This window comes from Falco peregrinus, chromosome 1 (assembly GCF_023634155.1).
Source record: "Falco peregrinus isolate bFalPer1 chromosome 1, bFalPer1.pri, whole genome shotgun sequence".
In the NCBI taxonomy this organism is placed as follows: domain Eukaryota; kingdom Metazoa; phylum Chordata; class Aves; order Falconiformes; family Falconidae; genus Falco; species Falco peregrinus.
Window position 1 is genome coordinate 115515121 of NC_073721.1, and position 15741 is coordinate 115530861.

General features: G+C 40.3%; 1 protein-coding gene across 3 annotated transcripts in view; it reads right to left on the minus strand.

Annotated features, from left to right (window-relative positions):
- FBN1 (fibrillin 1) overlaps positions 1-15741 on the minus strand; it is a 157593-nt gene that overhangs the window by 28258 nt on the left and 113594 nt on the right. For 2 of the 3 annotated variants that reach the window (XM_055813633.1, XM_055813626.1), the window contains exons 33-44: positions 13285-13407; positions 12598-12720; positions 10666-10791; positions 9011-9133; positions 8307-8429; positions 7274-7438; positions 6802-6870; positions 6567-6692; positions 5141-5263; positions 4361-4519; positions 3326-3397; positions 983-1108 (exon numbers count right to left, since the gene is read on the minus strand). In XM_055813633.1, the coding sequence (XP_055669608.1) occupies positions 983-1108; positions 3326-3397; positions 4361-4519; positions 5141-5263; positions 6567-6692; positions 6802-6870; positions 7274-7438; positions 8307-8429; positions 9011-9133; positions 10666-10791; positions 12598-12720; positions 13285-13407 (1458 nt within the window). The remainder of the gene's footprint in view (positions 1-982; positions 1109-3325; positions 3398-4360; positions 4520-5140; positions 5264-6566; positions 6693-6801; positions 6871-7273; positions 7439-8306; positions 8430-9010; positions 9134-10665; positions 10792-12597; positions 12721-13284; positions 13408-15741) is intronic. The other variant, XM_055813643.1, reaches the window with a different exon arrangement.

Genomic DNA, 15741 nt, shown 5'->3' on the forward strand with positions numbered 1-15741 from the left:
AATCCTGAAAAAATAAATGTATTGATGAAAGTAGATTTTTGGTCACATTAGGTATCTCCTGAAATGATCCCAAACCCACATGGTCCATTTGTAAAATACACTCCTATTTAGAGAATTTATACCATGGTTTCCTGAAGGTGTTGAAAGGCCCATGAAAAGCCTGTTGCAACACTTCACTTGGGTGGATTTCAGTCTTAAGACTGTGATCAGAAAAAGTAAGCTGCTCTGTCTGCACAGATCTCCACTGGAGACTATGATGCTCTGTTATGATTAAGGGAGATCCTTGAGATCCCTATAGGATATTAGTAGCTTTCAGTGTAAACACCACCAAAAAATTTTAGGCAAAAATTTTTGTCCAATTTTCCTTACTTACGTGGCTGCAAAAAAATAGAACTTTATTTCCTTAGGAATGTAACTGTTTCAGTTAGAAGCAACATACGGAAGATGCTTTTATTTAAAGGTCTCAATACCTTGCTTGCAGCGCAGCACCATGCTGTCAGCAGGCATAACCCACACCGGAGAATTAAATCAATTCATACTGCCATCTTTGGTTTCTCCATTAAACTGACTAATACAATGTTAGGAAATGTTTAGATTGGGGAAAAAATGATCATGTGTTTATATTATTTACAGAAATCTTTGTTCCATTACAAAAAAATATCTTGGTTGGAATTAAAAAAAAATGTGCTCATGATCTGACTCAAAACTACTACTCTTTTCTTGGCTTTACTGTCAAATCTGAAAAACATTGTTTCTTCCCATGACTGCTGACTCACGCTCCTTCAAGGCCTCAGATTGTCTGATGGAAAATCTGGTATTTTCTATGCAAAAGAATTCAAAACGTCTGAATTGACACAGACTTATGACAATGATACCGGTATTTTCCCCTCATTGAGGATGATTTGCAAGTATATCAGATTTGCCAGTGTCTGAGTCGCCAGGTGGTGAAGGCCCGTTTCTCTGAATGAGATCAGCACTCTACCTTCGCAGATCAGTAGCTTGTCATTGTAGAAGAACCCCACAGGACACTCGCATCGGAAGCTGCCAACCATGTTTATACAGATCCCATTTTCACACACTCCAGGAATCTCTCTGCATTCATCAATATCTGCAAGAATAATTTTTTTTTAAAATACTTGTAAACAGCACTTCATGAAATCTGCTACAGAATATGTCCTTATGCATTTATCCTTAAGAGAATTATCAAATGTATAATGCTATCATCAGAATGTTCCCAACTGCAACAGACAGTGAGTCATTCCAAACTGGAAACGTAGGTATTTTCTGTTTTCTCAGGCTTCACTGTAGTGAAGATATATGCTGCCACATAGGAATGCAGAAGGTAGCACACATCCTTCCCCACGTCTCCCACCCACAGCCTTGATGAACATCCTCCTCCTCAGTGTTACAGTGAAGTTATTGGGAAGAGCCAGAGAGAACGTAACTGTCTTTGATTTAATACAGAAGAGCATGACTGAACACAAACACTCGTCAGAATTAGTTTTGCACAGTTTTACCCTTGTTAATCTGAAAAGACTTTCATGTTTTTATATAACAGTTTGAAAGTGCCAATGCCAGGTAACCTCTGAAGTGTTGCCAGCATGCTATTAATTAGATTGATGAAGCCAGGCAGCCAGGGTTTGCCAATGCTTTATATACACCAGGGTTAAGTAACTCATTTTGGCACAAAAAACCCCAGCTGCTATTACAATTACATGTCTTGCCTATTGGGTCTGTAAATTACACATCTTGAATAGTCTGACAACATAGAAGAGTTCAAAGTCCTCTCCAAAAACTGCCACATGCACTGATGTACACAATACAGAGGATATGGTGAGAAATTTTCAGCTAAAGTGATTTTCCATCAGATAATGTATTGTTTTTAATTTTGCTGCTGGATCAAACCTTTAATTTCCTACATTAGATTCTGTAATTCTGAGCCCTCTGATTATACAAGGGGTGAGTAAAAATAGAACTACTTCTATGTCTGAAACAACCATCTGGAGTAAATATATAGAACTTTAATCCAAACAGAAAAGTAACATCACGTAAGGACTGTAAGCAAATATTACAGGGTACATAAGCTGTGTCCCTGCAGAGTGGGTGCTACCTTGTTCCTGTGCCCTGTGCCTACAGATGTAAGGGACAAAAGCAACTCCTGTGCAAAAGCAGCAGGTTGAGTGCTACAACTTAGTGAGACAGGCCAAGATCCCAAAGCAGCAGGGAAAGCCCGAGATCTGCACAGCATAAAGCTGCATGTGCATCAGTCTCACCACAGTGCTGCATGCACTGGGATGTACTGGTGACCTCTGCAGGGGGACAGCCCTTCTGCTTCAGTTGGCTTCTGAAGGTAGATTGCTCTATGACGCAGCAGGGCAGACAGAGCAGGCTGCAACACTCCTGGCACACACATCAGCTGCTACAAATGCAGCTTTTACCTACACAAGTTAGCACAATCCAAGGTCTCCCTGCCAGTGCTGATGTCCAATTAGCTTGAGTAGACTTGGCAACAATTTGGGCTAATGTTAATAGCTAGAAGGGGGAACTTTGCTTCTAAGAAATGACCTGGTAAACAATAAATACTGTACATTTCTGTAACTTCTTTAAAAATCATATTCCCCACTTTACTATAAATATTTCCATCTAACTAGGTGAACACTGCATCACAGCAACAGCCTAATGTTAAAGCACCTGATTATTGCCTATATGCTGCCTGTGTTTGCTACAGGGCACATTATCTGCTTCTTATTTGCATTTTTGTGTGAATAAAAACAAAAGGAAGTCCCATTAGGGATTTACTCAACTCCCTGTCTTAGAATTCCTCATTCTCTCCCTCTTTTTGTTTTGCAATTTGTTACTCACGATTCAAATGTTACACACAATAACATATGTGAGAAATATTCCAGCTGAGCAGAAAAAAGGATTTTTGTGTCAAACCAATACACAGGGGGACTGATGTGAAATGTCAGATTAAATCTCTGCTTTAGTTTGAGGGAAAGACTCCTAATTCCTCTCAGGCCAAATGCTAGTTGGCCTTACTCCCAGACCTCTTATTCTCAGTATCCGTGCCCTGCTCATGTAGGCCTGATTACAGTTTTTGGAGCTTTATGTTGTCTTGATTACAAGCAGCAATTATCATTGCTGCCAGCCAGGAGGAGCTAGGCAGAGAGTTTGCAGGCTCAGATTTAAATGGAGGGTTGAACTCCATTACACTGTTTAGTCGTTATTCCTCTCATGAAAAAAAAGTAATTGGGAAAACAAACCTTCCCTCTTCCCTGGGCAGAGATAGCATGGCACTTAGTTAAAAACAGAAATTACAACTCACCAACTGGTAATCCTGTATAAATGTCAATGAAGAAGCCAGGCCTTTGACTTCCACAGAGTGTGGAGAATTCATCTGCAGCAGGAAAACAAAGCAACAATTATAGTATTTGGAATTAATCAAATCAAAGTCAAAAATCAAATCAAAAAAATCAAATCAAAGTCAAAAAGTCATTACATCCTTTGCCCAAGAAAGTTAATCTCCTACTCTTTCAGCACCTGCAGGGCACACAGAGGTATGCAGACCCTTCCCCGAGGCTCACCATGTGATGTGCTTAACATGCACTTGGGTTCTCATTCAAAGGCCATTGAAATTAGCAAACACAAAGATGCAGAGGGCTTGGGACCACATCCCCATTTTGCTTTGCACATGCTCACCTCTGTGCCTTACAGTTTTTTCATACAAAGACCTGACTTCTAAAACCATGAACGGTTAAGTTGGAAGAGATTCAAATAAGTGTCTAGGAAGTTTGTTCTTGAAGCAAACCACCTTGAACCAGTGGTATGTCCTGGGCTCAACTCTGCGGTCTTACCCCGTGTGGAGGAGTCCTGTACGCCCATACAATTAGCACAGAAACTCCTACATTTTATGTTTAGCTGCTTGACACAGATCATTCTCAGAGGAGACCTCTGTAAACCCATGGCTACCACAAAGGCTCTTTGCGGTGATCAGCAGCTGAGGCACAGCACTGTAGACACCACATTTGCTGGAGCAATGGCAGTATTGCAATGGAGCAAAACCTTGGTCAGTGCCTCACCACCGGATCAACACGCATTTGCAGAGAGGCAGATTAACCAATACAGAGCATGAAGCCTCCCAGACAGGGAAACTGGCACAAAGGAGGCATGGCCCAGCAGCATGAACACAAGCCACTCAACATATGCCTTCATTGTGACTCGGGCCAGAAAAGTATTAATTCCTTCATTTTGGGCACACAAGCGCAGACAAGGATATTGTATCTCTAACAATGTTACACGCATTAATAATAATTCGGATGTTACCAAGGCCTTCAAATAGTTTTGCAATGCAAAAACATACCAGTGCTTGGGATAGGACACTGTTCACAAGGTTTATTCCACGCACGTCCAATATTGTAGGAACAGCAGCACATTTTCTTGGTCATATTAAAGAGCAGCTCACCATCACAGGTTTGATTGTCAGCATAGTAATTTCTGTAACACAGACTTCTTCTCATATCTGTGAAAGTGAAGAAAAACCCAGACCAATGCATTAGCAATTCTTATGGAAGATGATCTATCTGAAGGGTTTAGGAGATACCTCCTTCAAATATGTACTTTTTTGCCCCTGTCAAGGAGACGCTGCAGCACTGTAGAATACTACAGAAGAGCCTCTCCCTAGAAGAGTACTCTAAAAGTACGAGAAAGCAATAGAAATATTCAAGAGCAAGCAACACTGCTATAACACTCATCAGACTTACCAAAGTATTCAAGTTGGGGCTTTGCCCAACACTGAAAACCATAAGCTAGTTTATGGTTCCCCCTCAGAACTGTACACAGCTTGTGACTTCATTCTGTGAAGTCTGAGTAACTTTAGCAGTGTTTCACATATAGAAGCTTTCAGGGCTGAAGTGAAACTTGTAAGAAAATACCAAATTAGAGGAGAAATTCTGATGAAGTACTGAAACATCTGCATTAAAAGTGATTTGCCTTGCTTTATTTAAAAAAATGAGAGAAGCTTGATCTTTCATTTAGTTAATTCTTGTATAACTCAATTCACAGAAATAGTTCTGATTTGTGCCCAGGAAAACCCTGCCCCAAACCACTAAGATAAGCTTGAAAAAAACCCAACAACCCATACCCATGCAGTTGTTTCCTCCATTAACTTGCATATAATCAGGAGGGCAGATGCACGTGTAGTTCCCAACAGTATTGTAACATGTGCCAGGTCCACAAATGCCAGGTGTATCACACTCATTCACATCTAGAAGAGAACAAAAAGGCAGTGAGTGGCCACAGAAGCTATCTCATTGTGCTTCTGAGAATGAGAATATCTCAGTAACACCTGAGGTAGGAAGGTACTGGTGGAGGAGAGCTGAAGGGGCTCTGAGCAAGGTCACGGTGGAGTGAAGCCCACAGAGGGAAGGAAGTGGTGGCACAGGTGGCCGCGGAAAGGCTGTCTATGATGTGACGAAGGGAACTCTGATATGTCTACCAGGTCAGAGACAGCAATTTGGGTTTTGCCCCTGTTGTACAAAAGTAGTATTTGAGGATCTCATCCATTCTGGATTCCCAGATCCGGACAAGAATCAAAGCTGTTCCCTGTGGAGAGCCCATCTCAATAAGCAATGATGCCAATACAGTCTGCCTTACTGGGGAAAATGAGTAACTTTCCCAACACAAGATGTCAGTCATGTTTACTTCATCAAGAGACTTTAACCTTTGTTTAAAAAAACCAAACCAAATCACCACCCCCAAAACACCCTAGTTCCTAAAACTTCAGAAGTATCTCACTAGCCTTACCATTTTGAAATATCTGTGACACACCATGAAGGAAAAATATAGCTGTAGATTTCCTCTTTAACATTTGTTGAGCTATGTAAGCACAATACGGATGAAGCACTTTGCTTCAGCGTTAATTTAGGATCTGAATCTTTTGTATTTCTGTCATGTTTGGCACGTCATAGGCACTATATAACAGTCTGGAAGGCTGAAGACAGCCTAGGCAATGGGAAATTAAGGACTCGATGGGGTTGCTTGAAGTTTTATATCCAGTACAATCTGACAGTTGCATGTAATGTGATGAACATGTACTAGTGAACATGCTAGTGGAAGGAGAACGTTTTGCAGTACACCCAGTGTTTTCAATTGGACATTGAGGTCAGCAGGAGAGAAAATAAGTAGTAGAAAAATGTCCTGGACACCCTGTAACCAGCTCAGCAGACTCATGGTGTAAGTTTGCTCTTTATCTGAGTGCTTATGCATTACCCATTACCAAACAGCTATTTTTTATAGCTGGTTAGTAAATTATGTTTTACTTAAATAAAAACTTTGGGGTTTTCTGGTTTTGATCAAAATCTGATCATTTTAAACAAAAATTTGCATATATTTCAACATAGTCAAGAAGGAATTTTCTCTCTCTCAACTGTTCCAATCTTCCCACCTTTAAGCTTTACACTGCTTAGTCTGGTTACACTCCTTTTCAAGGACAGACCAGTTCTTCTGCATATTGAACGGTCATCATTTTCTAAGAATAAAAGCAGACTGGTTAAGTGAAGGCTACCTACCATCACACACTCGGGTCTCTTCATTCAAATAGTACCCTGATGGACACTGACACTGGAAGCTACCAAACGTATTAATACATTTTCCTCCTTGGCAAAGTCCAGGCAGTTCTTGACATTCATCAATATCTGTTAAAACAAACCCGCAAGTTTCATTTATGCTTTCCTATGAAAAGCAACAGTCACTGAAGAGTTTCATAATTTTAGATGTGTAAATATAGGAAAATGTAAACATTACCTTCTAATATAACTGTAATAGGGTTTGGTCGGAATCCTTCCCCTCCAGGGCAAAGAACCTTATATTCAGCTGAAAATAAAATAGATTTATGAACCTAAATTAGTATAAACATTTTCAGCGCATTTTTTGAAATTATTTTTGAAAATTAATCAGATTATTACAGGTAATTTAAATGTAAAGTAACAAAGTAACCAGGTAAAAACATTAGGTTTTACTCTGTAACATCAACTGCTATTCCATTTCATAATGTAATTTCTTGTGTAACAACAAACTTGCTCAAAAATTATAATCTTCTGGCTAAATAATCTTTTTCAAAGATCAGAAAAGTTTTTGGTTGAGACCAGTGAAAAACTGTCCTCTGCATGTACACAAGAAATGACTACACTGAGGAGTTACCTGCCTAAATTAAAAAAAAAAAAAAATCCAACAAACACACTGTATTGTTGTGTTTAACCCAGGAAAGCTGGCTTACTTGTGTTCACAAGTGGGCAATGTTCACAGGGTACGCCCCAAGCTTTGCCCAGAGAGCAGCAACAGGAAGCCTTGGAAACACCCACTCCAATCTCATTGCTGCAGAAGGTGCCACCATTATCTCCACGAGTTTTAATGTCCAGGTAACAGTTGCCGGATCGTGTATCTATTCAGAATGCACATAAGAAACACATCTTATAAGAGGAAAACACAACGTATCTCAGGACGAGGGATACCTTCAGATGGCTCCCATTTCTTGTAGGACAGCCAAAGCAAGTAATTTGCATTGTCCAGGAGGGCCCAGCTTTTCCCACTTAGATAGGATGGTGGTGTCCCATTCCTTGGCTTTGTTGGACTTGTCACAAAATAGGGAATTTATTCAGCATGACCAAGGGCAGTTCAACCAGGCCCTTTCTCATTTTGATTCGCATTTTCACATGCACTTGTACATCCCTCCAGTTCTAGAAACTCACTGCCTTCTTCTCCTTGAGGTTAACAAGCATGAAAGCATCTACTAAAGTTAGGAATTTCAAATCCATTTGAATTTGAGGAGCATCCCTATGTCCTCTTAAACAAACAAACAAAAAAAATCAGAGGATTACTAAGCAGCTGGAGCCTAATACAAGAGCATTTCCATCAGTTGTGAAGCTGCACCTAGCCAAGCTGCGCTCAATGCTCCAAGAGCCTCGTGGCTTTATGCTGCAACTTCACCTGCCATCTTGGGGCCAGCTGGACTTTGGTTTAAGCTTGTTGAAATTTAAAATTGTCTCACGCCTGCTGTAAATTGTGGACAGCTGTAACAAGCCCCAAAGGTTGGGTTCTGGCAGCTGGGCACTGCTGGCCTGCTACATCACTCTGGACATATGCCCACTGCACTATTACAACCTCTAAGCCAGGGGCAGTGGGGTGGGAGCTGGAGAGCCTGTTCCAGCCCTTTTCTATGACCTGGGACATTATTCCTACTCCTGAACAGTTAGCCTTGCAGCCCCTCTGCACAACTTCACTTGTAAATAACATAAGGAACGGTCCCTTACCAACACATCCAACTCGGGTGGGATTCAGCTCAAAATCAGGAGGGCACTCACAGGTGTAACTACCAGCAGTATTGACACATGTGCCACTAATGCAGGTTGTGGGATCTGCGCATTCATTAACATCTGGGAAAAAAATAAAAGCAGACGGTAAGCAAATACTCAAGGACAGTGCAAACCATCAACGTATCAGGTATCATATGCTGACCACCATAAATCCATTAGTTAGGAGATACACTGATCTCCAGGAAGCTCTAAAAACCCATACATACACATTTGAGAACAGCAGTTTGAGATAAACTCATCATTTTGTGGGGAAACCAATCCATGAACTAAAATTCACATAAAGTACTAAAAGAAATGCTTAAGGGCAAAGTACACCACAAGGTCATAGCTTACCCTCCAGTACTGTGAATGGAAACTACAAGGTGCAACACATCTCTGGCTGGGAGATGCAGGCAGACAGAAGGGCTCTCACTGCTCTGTTTTCCCCCTTCTTCTCTTAAACCAATGGGATATCAGAGGTTGACAAAGAAGGGGAAAGAGTGTAGAAAAGGCAGGAAGGAGAATCCCATGTTATACAGCAGGGAAGTCCACATTTTCCGATATCCAGTCTGATTTGTATAGCTTTTTACAAGAATTTCCTACAGAGCTGACCATGACACTAGAAGAAAATTAAAAAGCATGTTGTTCAAAATTATATTTACCTGTGCAGTTACCACCACTTCGGTCCAACTCATAGCCCACTTCACACTCGCATCGGAAAAGTCCAGGGAGGTTATGACAAGTGCCGTAGACACAGATGTTAGGAAGTGAGCACTCATCAATATCTGATAGAGGAACAGAAAGGGAAAAATATGAGGTTTCCTTGTATTTTTAAGATATAGACAGAGAAATGCAAAAGGGTTCAGAAAACATGGATCTGGAAGCCAACTGCTTCTGCACACTGTGTAAGACCAGAAAAATAACATGCCAGATTTACGTATGGAGTCTAAGGAACCTAATCCATAACCTTGTTTCTGGGTAAAAGGCTCTTTCCAGTGTCTCTGGAAGCCATGCCAGAAACAATCTGAGCTTATTAGTGGGTTAACCTGGCAAGTAGCAAAATTAAACATGGCAGGAGACATCTTTTGAAAAATTCTAATCAGCAGTCATCTGCAGAAAGCTGGACATCAGCAAAGGAAAAGCTTCTGCCCAAAGGTGAACCTGATGCTCATTTTCAGGTTTCTGCATTTGACAGATCTCAGGTTTGGCAAGCAAAGCTCACTTTTGTGCCTTTTGTCCAAATCACTGCATCTGATTCAGTATCTACTGAACACTATACGCACTGCACCAAGAGCCACCAATCTGATAACAAAAAAAAAGTGTGTGTTTACAAAGTACCTTAAAATGCTGCATTTAGAGTACGTATCTGGGACATCAAGGAAAGTCTGTTTTAGCAACAGGAACTAGGCTCTACATAAGCTATTTAAAGTTAGCTAAAAGGTTTGAAAGTAAATTGTTTCATGAAATATTATGAAACCTAATATTGTTTTAGTTTACCCAAAAATTCACTCTCATAAATTATTTCTCTTGGTAGATTACTAAAAAAAAATACACAGAACACTTTACAGGGGAAAAAAATTCTATTTATAGTGATGTACTTAAGAACTCCATCAAACACCAGTTACTATGAGTTATTAATATGTCAGATGATACGGCTGATTCTTCTTGACTGACTGATTAGCATTATATGAACTGCAGATTTCAAATGCTACGATCAAATATATGACCTTAATCATGTAGGTAACATGTTTACTATTTGATTTTTGCGAATCTTTGCACATGCAAAACTCTTATGAACGAGTTGTAAACAGTTAACCGACAACTCACTTTCAAAACTGAATGCATACTCATGGGATGTTGGTGGGTTGTTTTTTTTTTGGCAGTCATACAAACTTTCTGCAAGGCTTCAAACTCTGCTTCTGCACCTCACAGAGGCCCTCAAAGCACGTTCACTGTACTAGCTACCAAATCAGTGTTTTTCAGCTTCATATACACCGAGACAAAGTAACAGCTTTTTCTGTTTAACTGTTATGAGTAAAATGAAGAACTGGGTACAACTGACCAAGATGAAATGGCAGCTGACAAGAGTATCTCGTAAGATAAGCTCCAAAAAGCTGTTCTCTCCACATACAATAGGTAGACGAACACCTAGAGGCCCATAAGAAATGTATAAAACTAAAAAGAAGCAACTACTATTGACAATTTTCAGGTGGTTCTCAATACCACCACAACTGCAACCAATTATAAAAATTTTCAAACATAAAAAACTATTAAGGCAGAATTTGTTGAGTGTTGTTTAAAGCTTATGGAGAATTACCTTCACATGCTTTCCCATCTGGGCTTGGCAAAAATCCCATATCACATTCACAACGGTATCCTCCAGGGGCATTGAGGCACTGCCCATTTTCACAGAGATTCAAGTTTTCTGAGCATTCATCGAGGTCTGTAAAAGGAAGAGAAATTGCAGGTTTACCGTAAACATGGTTTTCTCACCAACATTTGTTTCAGCTGAAGCATGCGGTGTTTCAAAGATTTTAATTCTTCTATTAGTTCTGAACACTTGCAAAAGAAATTGCAACCTAGTTATGTGCAGAGACTATTACATGTAACAGCTTGGTATATTTCTGACATGTTGAAAACACAGCTTCTCATCAAAAGGAAAATTAGAGAGGCACAGACTCCTAAAGTAGCTACAGCTAATAACAATTGGAGGCAGTACACAGGGTCAAATTTAGACTCAGAATGAGCATGTGAATTTTATTATAGTTATTGTTTCTATTACAGTAAAGCCTTGAGGCAGCAATTGAAGAAAGAGGTTTACTGTGCAATGAGCAAACATATGGTAATAGGCAGTCTCCACGCCAAACGTGCAAAACACTGACAAAAAAGTGGCACTGAGGTCAAAATAACTTGATCAAAATTAAACTGCAGGTTAACAGCTTATGAGAAAACCAGCCTTGCTACTGGACTACGCTGCCCTTCAGATAGATTGTGGCCCTTACTCTCTAGCTGAAATTTTATACAACACCCTACTTGTTGCAACAGAGTCTGGCTGGCAGTGTGAGCTTGTAAAAAATCAAAGTCTGGCAAATCCAAAGTAGTACCTACTACCAGGGTGAATGCTGCACACGTTGGCAGAGGGCTTATGGAACACTTGTGTGCCCTAGTCTGAATCCCAGCCACCTCCTGCATCCATGAACAATACAGTATACAATTTTTTTTTTAAAAAAAAAGTTCTATTGAATGCAGAAACTCCGTAAGCACTCCATTTGAAAGATGTAGTTTATAGACTCCTGGAAATCATCATATGGGAAATTAACAAAGAGTACTGGGTTATGAAGGCCGCTAAGGAAGCTGAATCAGATTCAAGAGTAAATTATACGGAGAGAATTAAACAGAATCCCAGGGTCCATTTATAATTTGGAATGATTCAAATTCAGCCTTAAACCCACTGAGCCAGATTCTCAGATGCCATAAAAATCTGTTGTAGCTGATAAGAGTGCTGCTGATTTGCGCAGCTGAAAACCTGGTCCACCAGCTGTCTATCACATGGCTTTATTCCAAACAAGGTCACCCTCCACATAGCATCACCAGCAACACTGATATCCTTAGCGTAATAGCAGGGCTCCCAATGACTAAGCTTACATGAGCCAATCTGTTCTTCAAAGCAGAAGAATGAAGTGTGGGTGGAAAACATCTCTCTAGCAATGTTTTATAATCACATTTTGTTTATAAAATGAGGTTTTAAGAAGCAGTTACTTCCATCATTCTACATGTCAACACTGCGCCCTGACACCATCTCTCAGGATGATGCAGTAAAGAGGACAGGCAGCACACATGCACTTGTGGAAAGAATAAACATTTTCAGGCAATTTTAAAAAGTCATTTTAATGCATGTGCCTTATTATTTAAATAGGAAGGTGGGTTGCCAATGGATTGGTTTCTAACAAGTCAAATTATATGATCAAGCATAGTTTTAATAATTTAGCCACCCACTCTGATTAACAAGAAAAGCTCAATGAAAACTTGCATTTTATCAAGTGAAAAAAAAAAAGATTGCTTTAGATTACGTATAATACACAGTATTTCTGTCAAGTTACGGCAACTCAGGTGAAGTAGAAGACAACAGAAGATGACATATTAGACAATAATTTCAATTGTTTAAAAGCTGGTTTTGTGTATTGAATCGTAGACTAACTTAGGTTGCAAGGGACCACTGGAGGTGATCCCATGCTTTCCTAAAGCTCACCTGTACAAGTGAAGCCATCCCCAGTATAACCTTCTTTACACAGGCAGCGGTAAGAGCCCATTGTATTCTTACAGTCAGCATGTGGGCTGCACATGTGAGTTCCATTGGAGCACTCATCCAGGTCTTTAAAATAATTAGGGAAAAAAAAAAAAGGAAAAAAGCAACATCAGTTAAAAACCACACGATGAATACAAACTTTAAATATAGTGTAAGGCGCACAGAAGCTCTACTTTAAATAATCTTCCATAACAAAACTCACACGTATGTGGGGTCATCTGACTGGAGAAGCAAGCACAGCTTCTTTGCAGCCCAGCAAAGAAGTCTGACAAAGTAACTGTGAATGAGGAAGCTGCAGGGCACTCTCAAACTAAGACCTGTATCCTGTTTTCACGAGGAGCACCAGGAGACCTCTCACTGCCTCCCATCAGCTGCCCTCAAGAACACAGCATCTGTCTCCATGCTCCAGTCTGTTTTCACCAACTCACAAGTCAAACATGAGATAATGCTGATTCCACAGTTACCATGGCAGAGAATTTGTCCTCCAACGGAGGATGTCAAATCAACCTAACAAGCTTGGTAATCATATCTCTGCTCAATTTGTAGGTGTGGTATTGATTTTTTTCAGAATTTCTAGGACCCAGCTTTGGTCTGAACTTACAAATAAATACCAATGCATATGACCCTCACCTGTGCACTTGATACCATTTCCAATCCAGCCAGGGCTGCAGCTACATTTGAAACTTCCTGCTGTGTTTGTACATATGGCATGTCGATCGCAGTTATGGGCTCCGATTTCACACTCATTGATATCTGTAAAAACACAGAGATGTTTGAAGAGCTCGTGAATCAAACTTTCTCATATCCAGATAACCAATACTGGAATTTCTCAAGACAGTAAGAACATGAAAGCAAGTCTGCATTTCTTTGTAACATGACATTTAAAAAAGAAGCAGAAGAGAAATGGAATCTCAACAAAGAAAAACAAAGAAGCATATAGCATATTTCAAACGTGCTGCCCTACTATGTATTTTTTTGACAGGTATATAAAGCAGTACTTCTGCAGTTTGCTACAAAGCTTGGTAACTTTTATATTCAAGAAGGAAAACTGTAACTTAGGTTTTCTTTTGCTTTTCCGACTGGTGCACTCAGCGTATGAGGCCACAGCCTTCGGGAAGAAGAGGACTAGCATCCATGAAGATTACCACAGGTGTTCAGCATCCTGGGATGTACGTTTGTCAAGCAGCTTTGCAATAGGGTTGTGGGTCAAATTTGATGACTATGAGCTGGTGGGAAGACCTGTGCTCCCCTGAATACAGAAAGGTACCACTACAATGCACTGGATGTACCTTGGCCATACCTTAAGATGACTGAGGGAAAGAAGACAGCCTTCCCATCTGCCCATCCTAGAGCCCACAGTGAGGGACTCCGGTGGCTCTACAGCGCATGGTTTGCTAAAAGGTCTCAGAGGCAACTCTGCTGCCCAGGGACTCCTGGAATGCAGCACTCCCACAGCCCCACTAGATCTGCCAGGATGCTGATGAACACCAGCTGGGCACAACCTGCAAAGTTCTCCTAGGATTATCCCTAGGCAGTTAACCAAGCCAGGTTCTGCTTTGCCAGAAACTGTGTGAAAGGTGGAGGATGGGCTGCACTACTGTCTTTAATGTGACAGCTGATGGACACAAAGCTCATCAAGTATGCCGTTTATTAAGAGAAAACCTAACACCGTGGAAAAAGCCAGCATCCTTGGAGACATCATGCAGCAAGTCATCCAATCTTCAACATATGCATTCATGCCAGCACGTTCTATTTCAGTACTTGCTATTTTCACCTTATTTTCATTCTTGGGCATTCTCTGGCAATGTCAAAATGCACAGACCAAAAAAGACAAACTGACCTCCATTCTTCCTTGTCACAAAACAATATTAATACCCTATACAAGTACTTGGAGAATGTATAAACTCAAAGACAATTGTTTTCAGCAATTACTCCTGGTAACTAAAACAAAACTGGCAGGAATTTTCTTACATGCCTGAGCTATGGATTTTACAGTGTTTTCTGTAACCGAGCCCTCTCCTAACTGAGCTTTACTTCCACACAAGATGTAAATTATCTAGAATTCACATCAAACCACTTAATATTTATAGCAATTTTTTCAGCCCTCCCTGTTACTGTTGTTGCAGTAAGCCAAATCATCTCATTCTGTACAATAGCAGATGGAAAGGGAAAACAAGCTCACAAACTCCGCATGATTCCACGGAGAAAAACACAGCACAGACTCCTCTTGAGAAGATGACTAAGAAAAGACATCAGCCATCAACCATGTAACAACCTTTGGGGTTCTCAGCCCCAAAATCACAATTTGTTTCCCTATCAATATACCTAAAAATTATTAGCTCTTTAAAGAGGGCAAGAGAGTGGAACCATTGGGGAAAGTGTCTGGGTACCATGTTAATAATTTCCTTTGTAACACTTTCTTAGGTTTTTCTGCCCACCCTTCTTTAGACAAAAGGCTCTGTGTCCTTTCTCTATGCCCTGTACATATATAGTCACTTTTCACAAAGGCTACATGTGACTCTGAGAAGCAGACAACATATGTCTGTCATCCTACAATTAAATACTCAAGCCCAGAAATTACCCAAACCCACCGCTGGCTTGGGGTTTTTTTTTGTTTACTTGCTGGGTCTTTTTAAGTCTGTACAGTAAAATTGCATCCAACCTTACTTTTCTGGGTTTCTTTCTAAATGAGGCATTACTCTAAATCAAAACCCCAGACATGAGTATTCCCATAATCTGAGTCCTGACGTCTGGATATAGATCTAAATCTGGCAGCTGGAATCTACTATTAATGATTGTTGACTGCACCAACAAGCCTGAAAACATGCAAATGGACATTTACTTTTTAAAACTTAAAAAAAGGGTCAGGAGCAGATAATCTCAGAGCATATTTGCTTTTAACATGTGCAGAAACTCATATGAAGATAACATCACCCTAAACAGGAAACGAGTGTCTGTCAAAAATCTTAAGGCTGGTCAGAAAAAAACCCTCATTTTGGCTTGGACTGAAGGGAAAGCCTAGATGGAATTTCAAGAGGTCGGCTACAGTATACATTGACATAAAGAAGCTGAAGCAAACACTCTATA